Here is a 21,510-nt window from a genome sequence, read left to right on the forward strand (position 1 = left end):
TGAGATCCGGCCACTGCACTCGAGCCCGGGCGACAGAGCGAGACTCCATCTCAAAAAAAAAAAAAAAAAAAAATAGTGTGTATGGTCAATCCAGATATTACTGAAGATATTTTTTGTTTGTTTTTAGAGGCAGGTTCTGGCTCTGTTACCCAGGCTGCAATGCAGTGATGCAAACATGGCTCACTGCAGCCTCAGCCTCTTCAGCTCAGGCAATCCTCCTGCTTAGCATCCTAAGTAGCTGGGATAGCAGGTGTGTGCTACCATGCCTGGCTAATTTCTTTTTTATTTTTTGTAGAGATGGAGTCTCTAGGTTGCCCAGGCTAGTCTCAAACTCCTGGTCTCAAGTGATCTTCCTATCTTGGTCTCCCAAGTCATTGGGATTACAGGCATGAGCCACCACGCCCAATCTAACTAAAGACTTTTGAAAGCATTTTTTATGATTGTAGTAGGAGAACCAACAAAATAATCAAAATCATAATGAATAGAAAGAATTCCCTTCCCTGTAAGCTCTCACTAGGTAAAGAATAGGAAGAACAGATGGATCACATAGGTCCTGCTTCTAAAACAGTTAAGCTGTTATATTGTAAGCTATTGTATTTGTGAGTAACTTGAGGTTAGGAGCCAAATATTTTATATTTACATCTCAGTGCTTGGCAATGCACATAGTGGGTGATCAGCAATATTGGATTAAATAATTGAGAATCCAGATTCTCTTATAATTCTTTCACAGACTGGCATACAAAAGGGAACCTGAGATTTAACATGCAGTGTTTGGAACGGGGACTTGTTTTTATCCTGAGGTCAGAAACCTCCACAGCTGAGTACTTTGGATAATGAAAGTTCATTTTCTATATTTGCCCAGCTTGGGCTGGACACAGGCAAATGTCATATGATACGCATTTAAACATTCTTTTCTTTCCATTTTAAGCATTTGTGTTTACTGCAGCACAATATTCAAAGATTCACAATATTTACCGTATATTTCTATGCTTTTAAGAAAAAAAAGATGCAGATTTCACATGCAAGTTAATTTCAGCAGGCAGATCCTTTCCTGAAGCAAAAAAGGCTAGATATAAAAACAAACAAGAGGGAAAATACACTGTTTTAACAAATGGGTCCTTAGAGATGGATTTTAAAGCATGGATTTTGTTTCCTGATCTAGATTTTACCCTATCACTTCACAACACTGAGAGAAATCCTGAAATAAATCAGTAACATTTGTACAATTTTTAAGGCTGACAGTTTTATTTTTTTCCTGTTTTGTCTATTGCTGTAGCCAATGTAATTAGGTCATATCCATGTGAGAAGTTTATTGTACAAGAAAAATTTTGGATGTGTGTGTGTATTTTCAGGAAGATTTGTTTCTGCTAATATTCATGATGTCCTTTGCACATGAAACTAATTCACTTATTATCATACACAATTTAGAATATTATTATTGTTTCCAAAACAACAAACAACTCTAATTCAAAGGGAAACACATGTTTGTTTACTTTTCTATCATGGTTAGAGCAGTTACACTTAAAAGTATTTTTAGCAGATAAACCACTGATTTTAAAACATATTTTTTAACAATACAGATTAGATGCCAACCCAAGCAGGGATCATTCGAGTAGAAAGGGGAGAAAGGACTAAATTATAATAGTATTCCAGAAATGGCAGCAGAAATCAAACGCTAGCCTACATGCCTTGAGCATTGCCCTCTAATTTCACTTTTATAAAAGTTGTTTGTAATTCTTAGGTCCTGGGTATTTTCTAACAGACTTTTTATGATTATATCAACAGATGTAAGTTTCAGGCCCACAAGAAAATTATTGCTTCTACACTCCCAGAAATGTTAGGAACCATGGGAGAATGCCATTTTTCACAAAATGAAGATAGTTATTCATGTTTTCTGAAAAATCTTGATGTTAACTCATTTTCTTCTTTAATAAGCTGAATGCCTTGCTTTTATTTTTATGTATTAATTTAATAATTTTAGTAACTATTTAATCGAGATTCTTACTTGCTTCCGAAACAGAAGCGCCGGGATGAATAGATACAAGAGGCACAATTTAACATATTTTATTGGCTGAACATAAAGGTCACAATTACCAAGCTTTATAGACACACCATTAGAAGTATACAATAGATCCTTTGTAGAGACCATGAAGGAGAGCCAGTGTAGGCAATGTCAGGAACAGCAATACAAATTTTGAGTTGCTGTCTGTGACAAAAGAAGAGCAATTGTCAAGAATTTGACTGGGTCGCAAAAGAATTTAAAGGGCCAGCAGCTCTTTAAGAATGCACGCATTAGCGTTAGCTTTATCCTTATGTAACATTTACTGTGAGGCAAGGCATGCCAAATATTAAGCAATCTACTGAATTCCTCTGAGTCCCTACCCAGTGATTCTATTTTCAAATGAGATAAGTAGGTGGGATATACAAATGAAATCAGGAGGCTTGATTAATGCTGCTCTTCCAGAAATCTACAATGTGAATGGATCACTATTAGTACCCCAGTTTAAGCATTTTGCTAAGAAAAAAATGGAAATAAGTGAAATAGATGGGAAAATGTGGTACTTTTTTGGAAGGAAAGAAGTTTCCTTTCTAAAACAAAATGTACATGGCTAATCAGATATACTTCTGCAATTCTGTTTTCATGTATTAATAGAGCTAGATTTCAGCTTCACTTAAGTTTTTACCAAGAGAAGAATTTGAGGGCATGGTGTCTTGCACCTGTAATCCCAGCCCTGTGGGAGGCCAAGGTGGGCATATCTCATGAGCTCAGAAATTCAAGACCAGCCTGGGCAACATGACAAAACACCATCTGTACAAAAAATAAAAATAGAAAACCAGCCAAGCATGGTGAAACATGCCCGTGGTACCAGCTACAGGGGAGACTAAGGTAGGAGTATCACTTGAGCCCAGGAGGCAGGTAGCACCACTGCTGGGATTGCACCACTGCACTCCAACTGAACTCCAGTCTGGGTGACAGACCAAGACCTTGTCTCAAAAAAAAAAAAAAAAAAAAAAAAAAAAAAAAAAAAAAAAAAAAAAAACAAAGATTTGTTAGTGAGAGGTCAGTTTTCCTAAATTACATTGACTAAATTTTTTGTGACATTCAAAATTTGCCATGGTCGCTTGCTAGACTCCTAACATGTTCTGTAAATTCTCAGCTTTTAGTAGAATTTGAAGAATGCTTGTGGAAAATCAGTGATGCTTTCAACCATTGGTATGGTTTAGTTCTGTGTCCCCACCCAAATCTCACCTTGGATTGTAATAATCCCCATTTGTCAAGGGCAGGACAAGATGGAAGTAGTTGGATCATGGGGGCAGTTTACCATGCTGTTCTCATGATAGTGAGTGTGTCTCATTAAATCTGATGGTTTCATATGCATCTAGCATTTCTCCTGCTTGCACTCATTCTCTTTCCTGCCTCTCTGTGAAGAGGTGTCTTCTGCCATAATTGTAAGTTTTCTGAGGCCTCCCCAGTTATGTGGAACTGAGTCAAATAAACCTCTTTTCTTTATAAATTAGCCAGTCTCAGGTATTTCTTTATAGCAGTGTGAGAACAGACTAATACAGTAAATTGGTACCTCAGAGAGTGGAGTGCTGCTATAAAGCTATCCAAAAATGTGGAAGCGCCCTTGGAACTGGGTAATAGGCAGAGGTTGGAACAGTTTGGAGGTCTCAGAAGAAGACAGGAAAATGTGGAAAAGTGTGGAACTTCCTAGAAATTTGTTAAATAGCTTTGACCAAAATGCTGATAGTGATGAGGACAATGAAGTCCAGGCAGAGGTGGTCTCAGATACAGACAAGGAACTTGTCGGGAACTGGAGTAAAGGTGACCCTTGCTATGCTTTAACAAAAAGACTGGTATCATTTTACCCCCTCTCTAGAAATCTGTGAAATTTTGAACTTGAGAGAGTTAATTTAGATTATCTGGTGGAAGAAATTTCTAAGCAGCAAAGCATTCAAGACGTGACAAAGCATAAAAGTTTGGAAAATTTGCAGCCTGACGATGCAGTAGAAAAGAAAGAAAGAAAACCCATTTTCTGAGGAGAAATTTGAGCCACCTGCAGAAATTTGCATAAGTAATGAGGAGCCAAATATTAATCGCCAAGACAACGGGAAAATATCTCCAGGGCATGCTAGAGACCTTCACTGCAACCCCTCCCATCACAGGCCCAGAGGCCTGTGAGAGAAAAGTGGTATCCTGGACCTGGTCCAGGGCCTCCCTGCTGTGTACCATGTGTCCTAGCTGCTCCAGTCATGACTAAAAGGGCCAAGGTACATCTCAGGCTATTGAATCAGAGGGTGCAAGCCCCCAGCCTTGGCAGCTTCCACATGTTGCTGGTCCTGTGGGTATGCAGAAGGCCAGAATTGAGTTTGGGAACCTCTGCCTAGATTTCAGAGGGTGTATGGAAATGCCTAGACACCCAGGCAGAAGTTTGCTGCAGGGGTGGAGCCCTCATAAAGAACCTCTGGTAGGGCAGTGCAGAAGGGAAATTGGGGTTGGAGCCCCCCACACAGAGTCCCCACTGGGGCACTGCCTCAGTGAGAAGAGGCCCGCCATCTTCTAGATCCCAGAATGGTTTATCCACAAACAGTATGCACCGTGCAGCTGGAAGAGCCACAGACACGCAAAGCCAGCCTGTGAAAGCAGCTGGGAGGGGGTCTGTAATGTGCAAAGCCACAGAGGTGGAGCTGTCCAAGGCCGTGGGAACCCACCTCTTGCATCAGTATAAACCTGGATGTAAGACATAGAGTCAAAGATAATTTTGCAACTTTAAGGATTAATGACTGCCCTATTGGATTTTGGACTTGCATGGAGTCTGTAGCCCCTTTGTTTTGACCAATTACTCACATTTGGAATGGGTATATTTACGCAATGTCTGTATCCCCATTGTATCTAGGAAGCAACTAACTTGCTTTTGATTTTACAGACTCCTAGGTGGAAGGTACTTGCCTTATCTCAGATGAGACTTTGGAGTTGGACTTTTGGGTTAATGCTGGAATGAGTTAAGACTTTGGGGGACTGTTGGAAGGACATGATTGTGTTTTGAAATGTGAGGACCTGAGATTTGGGAGTGCCCAGGGGTGGAATGATATGGTTTGGCTCTGTGTTCTCCACATCTCACCTTGAATTGTAATAATCCCCACGTGTCGAGGGCAGGACGAGGTGGAAATAATTGGATCATGGAGGCAGTTTTCTCCATGCTATTCTCATGATAATTAGTGAGTCTCATGAGATCTGATGGTTTTATAAGCATCTGGCATTTCCCCTCCTTGCACTCATTGTTTCTCCTGCCACCCTATGAAGAGGTGCCTTCCACCATGATTACAAGTTTCTTGAGGCCTCCCCAGGCATGTGAAACTGTGAGTCAATTAAAGCTCTTTCTTTATAAATTACCCAGTCTTGGCTGGGCACAGTGACTCACGCCTGTAATCCCAGCACTTTGTGAGGCCAAGGTGAGTGGATCATATGAGGTCAGGAGTTCAAGACCAGCCTGGCCAACATAATGAAACTCTGTCTGTACTAAAAATATAAAAATTAGCCAGGTGTGGTGGCACACGTCTGAGGTCCCAGCTACTCGGGAGACTGAGGCAGGAGAATCACTTGAACCCAGGAGGCAGAGTTGCAGTGAGCCAAGATTGTGCCACTACACTCCAGCCTGGGTGACAGAATGAAACTCCATCCCCCAAAAAAAAGAAAAGAAAGAAAAGAAAAGAAAAGAAAGAAAAACAAATTACCCGGTCTTGAGTATTTCTTCATAGCAGCATGAGAATGGACCAATACAACCATGCTTATTCTTCAGCTACGATAGCAGGACTGCCTTTGACATGCTGATGTTCTTTTTTTTTTTTTTTTTCAGGGACTTTATGTTTTCGTGGTTTATTTCATTTTACACAACCAAACGTGTTGCCCTATGAAGGCCAGTTACACTGTGGAAATGAATGGGCATCCTGGACCCAGCACAGCCTTTTTCACGCCCGGGAGTGGAATGCCTCCTGCTGGAGGGGAAATCAGCAAGTCCACTCAGAATCTCATCAGTGCTATGGAGGAGGTGTCTGCCCTTGCCCTTTCATTCTCTCTCTGTCTCTGTCTGTTTGTCTCTCTCTCTGTGTGTCTGTCTGTCTGTCTCTCTTTCTCTCTCTCTCTCTCTCTCTCTGTCTCATTGACAGGCTCTCTACCTCGTAAAGAGTACAAGGTGAATGACACTAGGTGATTTTTAAATGTTACATACTGACATCTTCTGACCTATGGTACTATCTGATTTCCTTACTGCAGCATCACACCCATTATCTAATTCTTTCTCTTCCTCACCCTGTGAGCTAGACTGACCAGCAGTTTGTATTCGGAAATCAGACAGAGTATAATTTGACATTTCTTTCTTCAAAATCTTTCTAATTTGACATGCCAGTGACTGGGTCTGCCAAGGAAATGGTTCTTAAGATGCTATTTTTCCTAAAAATACTTTCATAGCTCTCTTCCTCCACTGATTCCAACTCACTACCTCAATCCCAACAAGCAGAGAAAAGAAATTAAGCCAAACCTCTTTTCAGTTTACGTACTAGAAAATATTTTAGAAAAAAAGCTCAGAAGAGTGCTTCTGCAGCACTATTGGAAAATCTAGCCAGGATTTCCTCTGTAAAAATCTACCTCCCACTGCTATCTGCATTCTGTCCACATCATTTTTATTTCCTGTGCATGAATCCCATTGCCACCAGCTTGTCAGTAATGCTGCCCCTAGCACTGGGGCACTGCTCACATTTTAAAACATCCCTGAATTCCTCTGGCCAGGAGGAGATAGTAACAAAGGCCTCTAAAAATTTCTGCAGTGTCCAAGATGTGCTTGGTTACCATTTTTTTATGAGCTCGTATTGCCCTCTTTATATTAAGGAGCCAAGGAAAACAGTATTTGTGTTTACTTCCTGAAAAATGGCAGGAAATGAAGGTACATCTGTCTGAAAAGGTAACAGTTTATATTAATAGATAGATGGATGGAGAGATAGGTAGATAGATAGATCAATAGACTGATAACTTACCTGTCCAGAGATAACCTTTGTCCTTTGTAGCAATATGGAAAGTAATATTACTTATGTTAGGTTAAAATTAAGGTAAATATTCACAATTCAAGTACTATATATATTTTTAGTTTTAATGAGAAATTTTAATACACAGAATTATTAACTAGTAACAGAAACAGAAAAGTGGTTGTCAAGTGCTGGGGGTGAAAGAAATGAAGGATTTTGATCAAAGGATTTTGATCAAAGTTTCAGTTATAAAATGAATTAGTTCAAGTACAGTTTTTAAAAATCAAGCTATATCTTTAGTATCCTTAAATTTTTGGAAATCTAGTATGATTTCTCTATCCCCAAAGTTCTTAAAATAGACTTATTTCATCACAGCAGGTCCAATGGAAACAGGGATTTTTTAGAATCAAGAATTCAGAAGTGAATCTTAAAATTTTTTTGAATGGTTGCTCAGTCTAGCATTTGTTTAGATCTGAACTGTCCAATACAATAACCATTAGCTACATGTGGCTATTTAAATTTAAACTAAAATTAGGCAACATTAAAAAGTCAGTTTATCATTCACCCTCACCACATTTTAAGTGCTCAACAGCCACATGTGTTTGGTAGCTGCCATATTGGAGAACACAGATATAACACATTTGTATCACTGCAGAAAGTTTTATTGGACACTGCTGGTCTAGATGTTCAACTTCCGAGTGAAGTTTTTTAAGGTTCATCTTTTCCTCTCAAGTTCATTTCTAAAGTTCTCAGATCGCTGTTCTCAGAAATGAAGTGTCTTTGCCGTCTCTCAGAACACCCTATGCTGGTGGGCAGTAGCTGTTAACAGTCCAATTCTTGGGCCAGAGCCACCACTTGGGTGCTCATCTGGGAGCTGTGCAACAGCAGAGCCTGAAGTGTGCTCTGCATTCCTCAGAGGCTTAGAATTGGCCTTGATTCAGCTGTCAGTGAGGTGCTGTCAGAGACATTCTAAAAAGCCATGCAGAGAAGGGAAAGTATAGGAAAGAAGGATTAAGGGGTTGTTTATCAGTAACCTAGAGGGATGTAAATACATTTAATCATTCCAGGATAGAGCTGTCTTTTTAATCATTTAATCCAAAACAAGGAGGAATGCTATGAAAGTATTTTTCTCAATTTAGTATGTCCTTATAGATACCTACTATATTTAAAATCCTGTGTGGCATTTTAGATAAAGGATTAGGAGGATTCGTCTCCATTTCTTATATTTTTTAACAGAGTTTTCTTTGTACACATCTTCCCAAAAAATATATTTATTGGGTTAAAAATTAGTTTTCATTCCCCACACATGACAACATAGAAATCTACAAGTAATTCAAATAGAGCCATTGTTTAGAATCACAGATTAAATTGTCTCAGGGAGAGACATAATTTTCTAAAGAATAAAGATAAAATTAAAGTTGTTTTGTTTTTGTTTTTGTTTTTTTAGTAGAGATAGGGTATCTCTGTCACCCAGGCTGAAGCATAGTGGCATGATCATAGCCCACTGCAGCCTCGAACTTCTGAACTCAAGTGAGTCTCCCACCTCAGCCTTCTGAGTAGCTGGGAATACAGGTGCACACCACCACACCCAGCTAATTTTTTACATTTTAAAATTTTTTGTAGATACGGAGGTCTTACCATCTTGTCCAGGTAGGTCTCTAACTCCTGGGATCAAGCAATCCTCCCACCAAAATCTAAGGCCAGGCATAGTGGTTCACACCTGTAATCATAGCACTTTGAGAAGTTGAGGCAGGATCTCTTGAGCCCAGGAATTTGAGACCAGCCTGAGCAATGTAGTGAGACTCCATCTCTACAAAAAAAAAAAATTATAAATAAGTAAAGGTCTAGTTTCAAAACAGTGCCACCACCCTTTAACAAGGTCTTTGTAAGGAAAGGCAGAGATCAGTTGTTCATATGGGTTTCATAGTGAATGTGTATGCATTCATATTATGATTTTTTTTTCCCCCATCCCAATCCAAAAAGGTGCCACCTGACTGGGAGAGAGCATCCTTCCAACAGGCCAGTCAGGCCAGCCCTGATTTAAAGCCAAGTCCACAAAATGGAGCCACGTTCCCATCCTCTGGAGGATATGGCCAGGGGTCACTGATAGCTGACGAGGAGTCCCAGGAGTTTGATGATTTGATATTTGCATTGAAAACTGGTATGTATGAACCCATGAACCACATTACAAGTAGGCACTCTTGCTATGTTACGATTTATATTTTCTTCCCATGAAGTTGCAAAGTACTATCAGTCACCCTTAGCACATCCTGATTCTCATGACCCATTCCTAATCCCGGGAAAACTCTAGGATATTTTGTTCTTGGCACAAAATATAAGACAACCTAAAAATAATTTACAACTTGCTTTCAAAAAAGGCACACTCTAACTAAATGTAAATATCCCTGTCCTGGAATCTTGCTAGAACACCAAGATACTATTAAGTTTGCTATAGACAGTCGATAGGGATCTCACTGAGGGAGTTTTGCCTCTGGCCTGCCAAAGAGACCTTCTTATGGAGTGCCTTTGAAGCAGAAATTTTCAAAGGCAACATAATGAGCATGGTATAGTTCTATAATTTCCAAGGGCTATCACATACAATAATTCTTTGACCCTCCTATATATTCAGTCCCACTCAACTTTGAGACCCCAGTGAATAGTTCTTACAGAATGAGAGGAAAACAGTCCTAAAGGTCCCAACTCATCAGCATATGATGTGAGAAACAGGCTAAGGCAATAAAAGACCACAAAACTGCCTGATTAAAGGTCACACGCTCCTGGGTGAAACAGTTAGTGGATATCATTCTTTCCTGTGTATCTAAATGATAGCTGCATTCATAACAGAAATATAATGGATTTTTTATTGGGGAAATTCTATTTTGAACATTAAAAGAAAACCATAAACTAATTTGAGTTGTTTTCAAATCAAATATGCGGTTTAAAAATTGCTTTTCCTCAGAAAAATTTTGAACTGACACCTATAAAAATCCCAGTGCATTTTAATTTCTAGATACCCACATGAGCAAGAATATATGTCCATGCCCAGTTGAAGGTATTGAAATATTTATTGGGAAGTGCATTTTACCATCTTATAGTTTTATTGTTTGGCTCTAAAGTACATTGCTTTGCTAAAACATTTTTCTTCATTATTTTGAAGTTAAAAGTTTACATTATATCTTGAAAATACTCCAAAATGCCTAAGAATAACAGCATATTTTCACGTATCATATTTTACAACCTTCCCAAGGTTACATAGTTAAGAAATAGCAGCAGTGCAAAGCAGCAGATGCAGGCCGCCTGACCCTGAGACCATGCTCTCAATCACTGTGCCACAACCACCTTGTGAGTGCTTTGTTAAGAATGGCAAATCCGATCTGTATTAGTCCATTCTCACACTGCTAAGAAGAAATACCAGAGACTGGGCAATTTATAAAGGAAAGAGGTTTAATTGACTCACATGGCTGGGGAGGCTTCAGGAAACGTACAATCATGGCGGAAGGCAAAGGAGAAGCAGGCACCTTCTTCACGGTGGCAGGACAGAGTGAGTGCAAGCAGGGGAAATGCCAGACACTTGTAAAACCATCAGATCTTGTGAGACTCACTCACTATCACAAGAATAGCATAGGGTAAACCGCCCCCATGATCCAATTGCCTCCACCTGGTCCTGCCATCCACAGGTGGAGAATATGGGGCTAGAATTACAATTATAATTGAATTGTACAATTACAATTGAATCTTACAGTTCAAGATGAGATTTTGGGTGGGGACATAGCCAAATCATATCACGATAGAAAGGAATAAGAACTCAACCCTACACTCACATTAGTGCTTACAATAACCTTTGCTAGATATTGTTGAATGCTGAGTGAGTGGATGAATTTGAACAATGAAGCTTAGAGTTTGCTAGGAAAAATAGGCATTAACACAAACATGACATAAGAAAGAATAAAGTAATGGAGAGAGTTATAAATGACAGAGGAGATGAAGAGGTAACAAAAAATTCTCTATTAATTCTTGAAGGATGTATAGGTTTTAAGCAAGTAAAGAATGGAGGAAAGGGCATTAGGAACTGAGAGAATAGAATTAGCAGGAGTCCAGAGGCTTAACGGCATGTGGCCTCTTTTAGAACCAGTTCTGCTGTGGCAGGGGCAGAGAGTAAGAGAAGCCAGGCAGCAGAAGGCAGGCCTGACAGGTAGCTTGCCGGCACCATCGATTGTCTACTAGAGTTCCCCAGCTGGGTTTCAGCAAATACCCCCCCTTAGCTATTCATAGTCATTCCTCAATGGGAGGATCCCGGACCCAGTGTATTTGAGAAATTGCAGAGATTCACAATTCACATTAGCATTTTAGCAGCTCTGAAATGTTCTAGACAAAGGAAACCCATTTTGCTTAATTTAACCTGGTCTTTCCAGAACACTAGCAATACATTCATTTTGGGGAAGCAGAACACTCACTGATACTTTGCATAATATTAAAATGCTATTCGGATGCCATGGTAAGGAGTGAGACTTTTCTAGATCATAGAGAGCCACGGAGGCTTTGGAGGAAAGGAATGGCATGTTCCTATTGGTTTTGAGGCAAAATAACTCTAATGAAAGTATGAAGAAATAAATTTAGAAGCAACATCACAAAAGCTGGGAGGTTATAACAGTGTTCCAAAAGAATGAGGTTAAGGCCTCAAATCTAGAGAGTGGAAATAAAAATGAGAAGATGAGCTTCCCAACAAGAGGAATGCTGAGGAAAAACTGAGGGACAATCTTCCAAAGCTCGTGCTTCTCATCATGATGGCTGACTGAAGGAAAAGGATATAGAGCATTTGTTTGTGTATGCTAATAAACAAATAGATTTAGTTTAGGAAACATGCAGGAGAAAACTTGTAAGTTCAGATGTGGATATCAGGCCTGGTGGCTCCTCAATATTCAGGTTTGGATCTTAAGTGAGGGACCAGGGTAAAAGGGAATGATTTGAAATGCATCAGCACAGAGACTATATTTGAAGCTATGAAGATGAAAAAAGGTTGATCTGGGAGAATGGAAGGAGAGAGAAGAGAAGAAAGGAAAAGAGATGAGGAAGTCAGGGGAGAAGAAGGAAGGGAAACAAGAATATTATAGAAAATACCAACATTTAAAGAGTGAATTAGAAGACAGTCTCACAAAGAAACTGTAGCAAGTTCAGAAAGAAAACCAAAGAGGAAGGAGTTTCAGGAAGGAAGAAATGATTGGCTGGATAAAACGTTCCGTAAAGTCGGGGCTAAAAAGGGACTTTCAGACTACAAGTAGTTCTCAGGGCAGATTATGTCCTCACTGCTACAGTGTCATCAGTTGTTGAAGTTATGACACCGGAAACATAAAGTGAATTCTTGGAACATAATTAAATTAGATCTATATTACATTACATCTTATATTTATATAACAACTATGAAGTGCATTCGGTTCTAGAATGTAAGGAATGTCTTGCTTACTTATAGATTTGGTTCAGCATTCCTTTAGAGTTCCCTGAACTCACTAGGAAATAAATACTTTAAAAGACCAAAATAACTATCTCTAACACTTGGTTCCCTATATTTTTAGAAAAAGTACTGTAGTAATCAAGTATCAGCCACTGGACACTTTCCCTCCTAGAATATGGTCAAAGAAAGGATCAGTCTACATGCCATTCCATCTACAGCAGTTACAATTGACTCATAAGGCCAGATTCAGCCGAACAAAGTGCTTTGCTTGATCCATATAACATCTTAACATTTTTTGAGCCAATATTAAAAATTTAGAGCTATTTTCTAAAAATGTAGAATTTCTAGAAAAATCTAGCAACAGTCTTTGAAGTCGAGCACAGCACTGCCTGCTTGGAACTGAGTAGTAGCAGCCCCTTTGAACATGAGCCCTTCCATTTTCTAGTGCCTACTAGGCCCATGTCACTGGTTTATGCAAACCTCCTTGGCCGCTAGGACATTTGAGTTTGCAAACCTTGATCTCTCTCAGGTCCACCTTCACTATGGCCCACTCCAAGTCAAGTACTGAAACAGTGAGTCTTCCATGTCTCTTTCATTTGAACCCCTAAACAACTTGTCAAAGCTATGGAGCCTTTTGCATATGTTTAAAAAGTTTTCATAATCAGTTTAAATAGTAACAAATAATGTAATTTCCACTGTATCATACATTTTGGTGTTTGAAAATAAAAATTTTAGATTTTTTTTTAAACTAACCCAACGGCTCTTTGCTAACTGCCTTAGCAATGTAATACCTAGTTATTCATTTTTTAAATGTATGAACAGGCTTTTTTTTATAATTGGAAATTTGACATCACTTTCTTTTCTCCTTGAACTTATATTTCCATTCTCCTTTCTCCATGGAATTTTATCCTACTATAATGTATTTCATACTTACAATTCATTTTACTCATATTTCTCTCCAACAGAACATGTTTTTAAATTATAACTTAATTTTTTTCTGTGGCCATAAGACTCTAAGGTGTTCAAAATTTCTTTTATACTGTGACCATCACAATTATTCCTAGTGTACAGTTCAACAAATCAACATGAGTAACAGAAACATCTGTTTTGGTAAATGATTGTCAAAAATGAAAAAGACTAATCAGAATAATAGATACGGAAATTCAAGATCTGGGAATGTATTCCTTTAAAGCTGTCCTTCCCATACCACCTTGTACTCCTTGAAAAGGCATCATGTACCACAAGTTAAAGGAATCCCAGCCTGAAGACTTCTACTGCAGGTGCTTTACATCCTGCAGAGGCATTGACCTGGAGTGATGTGCAGCATTAGATTATGAGGAGGGGCAGCCAGCTCCCACATTGACCACTGACTTTAGCCAAATCGTTAACCACCTCTTCTCACCTATAAAAATCCTACATTGCAAAGATTTCCGTATTCTCAAACAACAGTTTCTACCATGTATCTGATAATTTTCTACTTGAGATTATGTTACAAGTGAGCCACCAATTTCTGCCCATGTCCTAGGCTTTCTTGCAGGCCTCCAATCTCTCCTTACATCTGCAGCCAACCTTAGAGAACACTGTAAATTTAAGGCAAAAATGGGCCTTTGGCATTCAACAGCCATTCTTTTTAACCTCCTCCTTTCTTAGCTATAGCATCATTCATAATACAGTTTTCTATAAACAGGTAAAAGATAAAAGCTTTTTCTGTGGTTTTTACATCTTAATAGAAAACTCTTAAAAACCAAAACCTACAAGGTGGAAAAAAGTTCATTTTTAATTGTGGGACTTCAGGGACTGTGGTAGTATCAGATGAAAAGTGATTTGTCTATCCTTCTCAAATTGTACCACCTGTTAATCAGGTTTGTTCTATGTACTTCCCTTACCCTAATATCCTGCACTAAAATATGTGTCAGAGAGTATGTAAGAATCAAGACAGAGGTTAATAAGTCACAAATGAGCAAGTGGGTCACAAGAACAGGAAGCATGGTCCATCCAATGCAAATTCCACATAGAAGCAGGAAGGGTGGCCAGATGAACATGTAGAAATAAGAATCTGGCCTAGTCCTGGGCCAGAGTTTATGTTCTGAAAAACCGGGATTCATCTCAGTATCCCTGGGTATGTAACAGTGCTGAGTATCTCAGTTGATGCTCCATATTAGATGGATGGATGGATGGGATTCAGGAAGAGTGACTAGGCCTCTCAATAGCCACCGATACTATTTCCTGTGCCCTTTTAATCTCCCTTAGAATTCATCTTTTTTCAGTTAGAAATAATGTTCAGATATTCAAGCACATACTAAAATGCTTGTATTAATTCAGTAGGTAGAATGCCTTTACTGAGTGCAGTACAGAGAATTTAATGTCAGAATGCCATAATAAGGGGCAAGCAGGAGAGCTAACACTCTTTAGCTAAGACATTCTCTTTTAATTGTTAAGATTAACCGTGAGAAAGACTATATCTCTAAAAGAGAAAGCTTAAGTAGTCAGTTTCCAGATTAAAAAACATCATCACTTCTTTACAAGCATTTACAAATGTGTCAGCAGACTCCAAATTCATGTTTAACAGCTGCAAATAAATTCTGATGTGAGCAAGACAATGTTTTTGAAGCCACTGTGTTAGTGCATACTTAGTTGCATACTTCAAACTTATATTAAATGCAAGTATATTAAAATTGTTTGATCTAAAGTAGAAGCCCTGTCCCATAAACCAGTCATGGACTTCTTTTTCAATCTAATTTTAGCCATATTACATTTTTAAAAATTTAGAAAAAAACACTATTGACATTTCTAATTTTTAAGTTAAAATATTCGACTTTCTATGAGAAATCCACATTTCACTCTAAAAAAAGATGACATAATGTCTTTCAATTATTTGTTCTTGAAGTACATCAGCACTTCCATAGGCAAGTGAGACACTGAGTTCTAGACTAGTGTTATCCTGATTATTAGTTTTTTGTTTGTTTGTTTTAAATAGAGCTGTCTAATGTATCATCAGTGTCCCCAAGACTTTAGGAGAGTGGGAACAGTCACCCTGGGACAGCCTCCATTTTAGGGAAGAGGAGAAAGTTGCGAGCAAACTAGAACAGAGACTCAGGGTGAGGGTAGGATGGAAAGGAATGTCTCTATTTACATTCTTAACAAGGTGTGCCTTGAGTACTGGCATTTCTGTGTTGATCCCAAGTTGACAAGATCCTGAAAATGTCAAGCTTAGAACATATTGGGCTTAGAAAGGAGTCTTTCTTCAGCGGGGGCTTCTCCCAGAATGACTAACCTGATTCCCCACCATCCGCAGCCCCCTGGCTTCCTGGTGTTATCCCAGGCCAATGACATCAATGTCATGGTAAACATTTCCCTATCAGAAACCTAGACATGATTTATTTTTCAGTTAGAAGAAAATAGATGACAAGTCCTTGAACACAAATGAAAACATTCAGAATCAAGGCCCAAAATACTCAAACTTCTCCAAGAACTCATCAATAAATTTCTCTTTGCAAGGTATCACATCAAACCACAATGTCTTATTTAACTTCAAGAAATTCTGCAGCCCAGTGTAGTAAACAAAGTTAGGTGAGAATCAAAATGGAAAAGTGGAATTTTGAAAGATTTTGATTTTTTTCCTCAGAAAAAGATGGAAGGGGTATGGTCTTTGGATCATCGTCACATTGATGTGGACCACTCAACTAGCACCTCTCATCCTCACTCAGTCCCTGCATCTGTAAAACAGCACTGATAGTCACCCTATCCTAACCAAAGTATATTAAAATGTTAAGAAAAGGTGAAGCTCATGGTGAATGTAAATTATTAGTTTTAGTTCCTTTATGATTGCCTGGTCTATTGACCAAAGGAAAGTGTCCCTGTTATCACAGTCGCTGGATTTTTCTTAAACTTTTGGTTTGAAATTTAAGCATGGAAACACCTTTCAGAAAATCAGGATACTTACTGCAAACTACCCACCTATATCATTTAATGAATTGCAAAGAGATGGGAGACCTGGTTTGTGCTCCCAGGTCTCGGCTTGTTACACTTGTGTGTAATATATGCCTTTTCTGAGTCTCAGTGAGGGATGAGAATTTGGATATTTGTGCATTTCTTTGAACTGAGAAGAAACTGCAAAGGATGATGAGGTGGGTCAGGTAGATGTGGTGACTCAAGAGGAGTCTAGAACTTGCTTACATATCTTGAGTTGCTAAACAAGTTCAGCATGCTTTCAATAAGGCAGAGCTTGCCTTTCTAGTGTGCTTTGTCCCAGGTGTCATCACATGCTTTATGATGGTATTCCTAGTGGGATCTAGAGCAGGCAGACACTGAAATCACTGGGAGTTGGTACTAGTTAAATGATTTGGCCTCAGTCTTCCCTGAGGCTAATCATGGGGTCCTGTCTGTTCCTCCCTAGTTTCCATATTTAGCTCTTCCTTGCTACAGGCTCCAGGGCCTTAGTAACCTCCTTATAGAATGGCCACTATCTTATAATTCACTGAGGTTCTTCCAAATAACACAGTTCTCCTGTTCCCAGCAGAGAAACATGGGCCATTTGTCCTTCGAAGGCCTGGAAGTAGACACAAATGTTACCTTCGGGGGCCAAGCATTATTTATGGTATTCCATAAATGATTGAAGAGGGCTGGGTGAAAACAGAGACAAACTGAAGGACTGCCTGGTCCATGGGTTTTTTTGTTGTTTTTGTTTGTTTTGTAATGCAGAAATACAGGCCCAGTGTTGCCTGATCTTCTGGTTGTCTTCTTGTTTTGTTTTGTTTTTTGTTTGTTTTTGTTTTTGTTTTTTCAAGAGAAACCAGAAATCTGATTTTTTTATGCAAAATTGTTAAATTTTAGCAACGTACTAAATTTTTTTTTTTTTTTTTTTTTTTTTTTTTGAGATGGAGTCTCGCTCTGTCGCCCAGGCTGGAGTGCAGTGGCACGATCTCGGCTCACTGCAAGCTCCGCCTCCCAGGTTCACCCCATTCTCCTGCCTCAGCCTCCCGAGTAGCTGGGACTACAGGCGCCCGCCACCCCGCCCGGCTAATTTTTTGTAATTTTAGTAGAGACGGGGTTTCACTGTGTTAGCCAGGATGGTCTCGATCTCCTGACCTCGTGATCCGCCCGCCTCAGCCTCCCAAAGTGCTGGGATTACAGGCTTAGAGCCACCGCGCCCGGCCGAGCAACTTACTAAATTTTTAAAAATACATTGTCATTGGCAATATTCTGGTTCTTGAAGAAAAGAGTTTATGGGTGCTAAGCATTTTACTTTATGGCTTATGTATACATTATAGATAGGAGTATTATTAAATTTATCATCGAAACCTGGGCAATGTGAGAGAATAAAGGGGACGTGATTAATGATTCTGTCAGGGATGAGAACTTTTCACATTTTATGTCCTCCAGCTCCCTATTTTAATAAAATGGAAAAATAAGTATCTGTAAAAAGTATAGAGATGGGCCTTTATGGACAGGCAGGAAGACACTCAGGCTGGAATTAACATGCTGCATTCAGGGCATCAGGAGACCTGATCAGTTTCAGAGAAAGCTCTCCAAAAGGCAATGGTTGGGATACATCTATTTGATAGGCTAGAGACAGATTAAGGACTGATTTGAAAGCCAAAGCAGAAGGTTCCCAACTCAGTGCAACTGGCAATAGGAACTAACATTTGTTCTTGAGAAGGAGAGGGCAGCGGAATACAGAACAGACCAGAGGAACAGAACAGGAGATGAGATGGAACAGGCAGGTTCACGACTTAGGATGCAGAGCACAGTTTATTACTACATTCAGCAGACATTTACTGAACACCTGCAGTGTACTGAGCACTGCCCTATGAGCTAGGAGACAAAGATAGGAAGGACATAATCCAGTGGGGGAGTCAGAAATTTTAAAAGAGAATCATCCTGTTTCAAGGGGTAGCAGAGTTGATACTGGTAGGAAGAGTGGAGGCAGCCACATGAAGGAGGTGGGAAGTGAGAAGAGCACCCCAGGCACAGGTGCCAAAATAAGAATGTGGTATGAAAAGGCAGTGACCTGCTGCTCCGTGTCCTGAGCTTGGAAACCCTCGTGAGACATTAGGAGAGAATGCAGGCAAGAGGATCCTGCAGACCTTGAGGCAGGGCAGAAGACAAGGCCTCCAGAAATGATGCAGCAGGAGGAAATGTATGAGAAAGCAGAAGAGGTCTAGAAAGAGCCAGCAGATCAGAGGATGAGATAGGCAAGTACCATGTCACAGAAGCAAAAGGAGGAAGTGGAGTTTCAACAGTGGCCTTTAACAGAGAGAGTGCGAAGGTCAGAGACCCAGAAGAAGAAGGGCTTGGCTAGAAGGTCACTAGTAGGCTCTGGCTTCCATCTCCAGATAGGCTAAGATTAAGCTAATTCACCATTTTCCCACAACTGTCAACTCTGCAGAATTGCCTTTTCTTCATCTCAGAAAGGGAAATCCCAGCTGCCTAAGCCACCAGCTTTTCACTTTCCTCCTTGTTTGCAGAGTCTAGTGGGGCTGGCCCTGGTAACCTCTGGTGATTCATCCAGCATGCCCTATGACCATATCCCCATTGTGTGTGTGTGTGTAGAGAGGATGAGAGTTAATGTGTTCCTCTGAACTGTATTACAAAAGAAAAGAACATTGTTCTCTAGAAATATGAAAGAAAAAGAAAAGAACAAGGTGTTACTCTAGCATACTTTTAAGTTTTCTCAATTATCTGAGTTGTAAAAAACAAAACAAAACAAAAAAAAAAAAACAAAACAAAGTAGCAAATAGTGGAGCTTCCTCAAAACAGATTCCGAGCACTGTCAGTAGTTAACTGCTGTGGTGGAATTTCTGTGTGGATCTATTTTGGCACTGTGTTATGTAATTATTTTTATCTTAGGATCAGATATGAATCATTCAGAGCCAATGTCTTCAGGGCACTGGTGTGACTCCAGGTGTTCTCACATACCTGTCTTTCTTCTCAGATCACTGGCCAACACTGAATCTCAAGTGATGGACTTCAGTGCATATGAGCTCGGGGCCTATATGTTTTGTAACAGCAAATCCTACCCCACTGGTGAAAAAGTCTAATAACCTGACTGGTTTTCTATTTGGATGAGACCCCAATTGAGAGATTATATTCTGGTAGTAGGTTACACCTGTCTACCATGTGGAAACAAACAATAAAGATTGAGAACCCAAATGTGTGTCTTTAGAAATTAATCTGTACATTTTAAAAAACTATCAAAGGAAACGTAAAAGATAGTTTCATAATTGTTAGGTGTTCATAATATCTATTCTAAATGTATAGCTTATATTTTACTAATATAATAGAAATAAAAAGAATTGGACCTAATGTAAATTGATTCTTAAGAATTCACTGCATTAATAGTTTGGATTTTTGTGTTCATTCTATTTCTGTGGCAGGTGCTGGTCTCAGTGTCAGTGACAATGAATCTGGTCAAGGCAGCCAGGAGGGGGGCACCTTGACTGACTCCCAGATCGTGGAGCTTAGGAGGATACCCATCGCCGACACTCACCTCTAGCACCTCACTAACCATTTGACTGAGCCTATTTTCATATTTGTATCAACTTTTATGCTAAAACTCTCTAAGTACATCCACCTGTGTAATAGGAACCTGTGAATTGTACTGGATGATTAACACAAAAGTGATTGTTGTATTTGGAGTATAAATTGCTGATTGTGTGTGACCTGAAAATTCACTGCTATAAGAAAGATGGAGTCAGTTTCTATCAGTTAATAGGATGTTCATAGTCGGAGAATGTTAGTTGTTTTTTTAAATCGTCCTATATGGCTAACATTGTTTAATGAAAGTAATGCTCAATAAAGCAATAGAATCTATTTGGTATCATCCAGCTTCATTATTCATAAAGAAACATTGTGCATAGGCAAAAAAAGCTAACTCTATATGTAGATGATGACAGGCACCCTGTGCCATCTTGCATAAATCCAGGTGATCCAGATTCAAGACTTCACTGCAGCTAGAAGACTTTAATTCCTGAAAAATGTAAACTGTCTGTTGATGATCCTGCACCTAAATGTTGATGGGAGTACTGAATTTGGCCTAGTCTTTCAACAGTATGTATTTCTGCTCATTATAAAATTAGGGATCTGAACACTTCTCAGAATGAATGTTCTGTCCCCAGTTAAAAATAACTCCATCAAGCATTTTTTCATGCAGTTAAGAAGAGGATCTTTCAAACAATACAGAGTTTGTTTTAGAGAAACATTTCTCGGTTTAGATTTTTCAGTCTTTCTTTGTTTTGGAATGAGACATCAGAAAGTCTATCCCGGAACAAACGCTGTGGTGTTTGTCATGATTTCATTAACTGTGGTTCCAGAAGAATCATCAGGAACAGAACAAGTTTGTCCTGAGGAAGCCATTTTGATTTTTTATTTTGGAATTCTTAAATATGTTTGAGAAAATCAGTATCATCTCAAGAAAGGTTAAAGAGATTAGTTAAGAGAAAATTTTGTCCTGCTAATAATTTTCCTTAGAGCCGTAATTAAAAGATCCAAGTGCTTTTTCGTCACTATTAAAGGTGGCTTTATTTGTTATAAAGTCTGAGGTGGCATTATTTATCTTGATAAATTATAAAATGTCTCCTTTTCCTGTGAGTCCTCCCCTTCCCCTACCCCATTCGTCTTATATTGAGTTTTGATAAGTAGACTGTCACTGTAAGTAGAAAACAAAGGGTCAGGAGCAGTGGCTTATGCCTGCAATCCCAGCACTTTTGGAGGCCAAGGCAGGAGGATCCCTTGAGTCCAGGAGTTCAAAACTAGCCTGGGTGACATGGCAAAACTCTGTCTGTACAAAAAAATAATACATTAGACATCTAATTATCTAACAAAGGCAATTGTTGATAGCTCTTTTCTTTTCTATATATTGCCAAAATTTGAGAAAACCTGACCAAAAAAAAAAGGGGGGGAGGGGGTTGCTGGGTTTCTATTGCTATTCAAATTGCCATCTTGATAAAAAATCAAAAGGGTTACCTGCCACTGTTCAGCTTGATTCTTTTAAATATTGGAAGGAAAACCCAAGGTTTTACAAGCCACAGTGCTAAAAACAA

The 21,510-nt window shown here is 39.2% G+C and overlaps 1 protein-coding gene across 1 annotated transcript in view; it reads left to right on the forward strand.

Annotated features, from left to right (window-relative positions):
* Positions 1–20,498, forward strand: part of ADGRV1 (adhesion G protein-coupled receptor V1) — a 614,529-nt gene extending 594,031 nt beyond the window's left edge. The window contains exons 88-90 of the mRNA XM_023215075.2: positions 5,859–6,050; positions 9,004–9,181; positions 19,846–20,498. Coding sequence (XP_023070843.1) covers positions 5,859–6,050; positions 9,004–9,181; positions 19,846–19,964 — 489 coding nt within the window. The 3' untranslated portion in view covers positions 19,965–20,498. The remainder of the gene's footprint in view (positions 1–5,858; positions 6,051–9,003; positions 9,182–19,845) is intronic.
* The last annotated feature ends 1,012 nt before the right edge of the window (positions 20,499–21,510 follow it).

Source organism: Piliocolobus tephrosceles, chromosome 4 (assembly GCF_002776525.5).
Source record: "Piliocolobus tephrosceles isolate RC106 chromosome 4, ASM277652v3, whole genome shotgun sequence".
In the NCBI taxonomy this organism is placed as follows: domain Eukaryota; kingdom Metazoa; phylum Chordata; class Mammalia; order Primates; family Cercopithecidae; genus Piliocolobus; species Piliocolobus tephrosceles.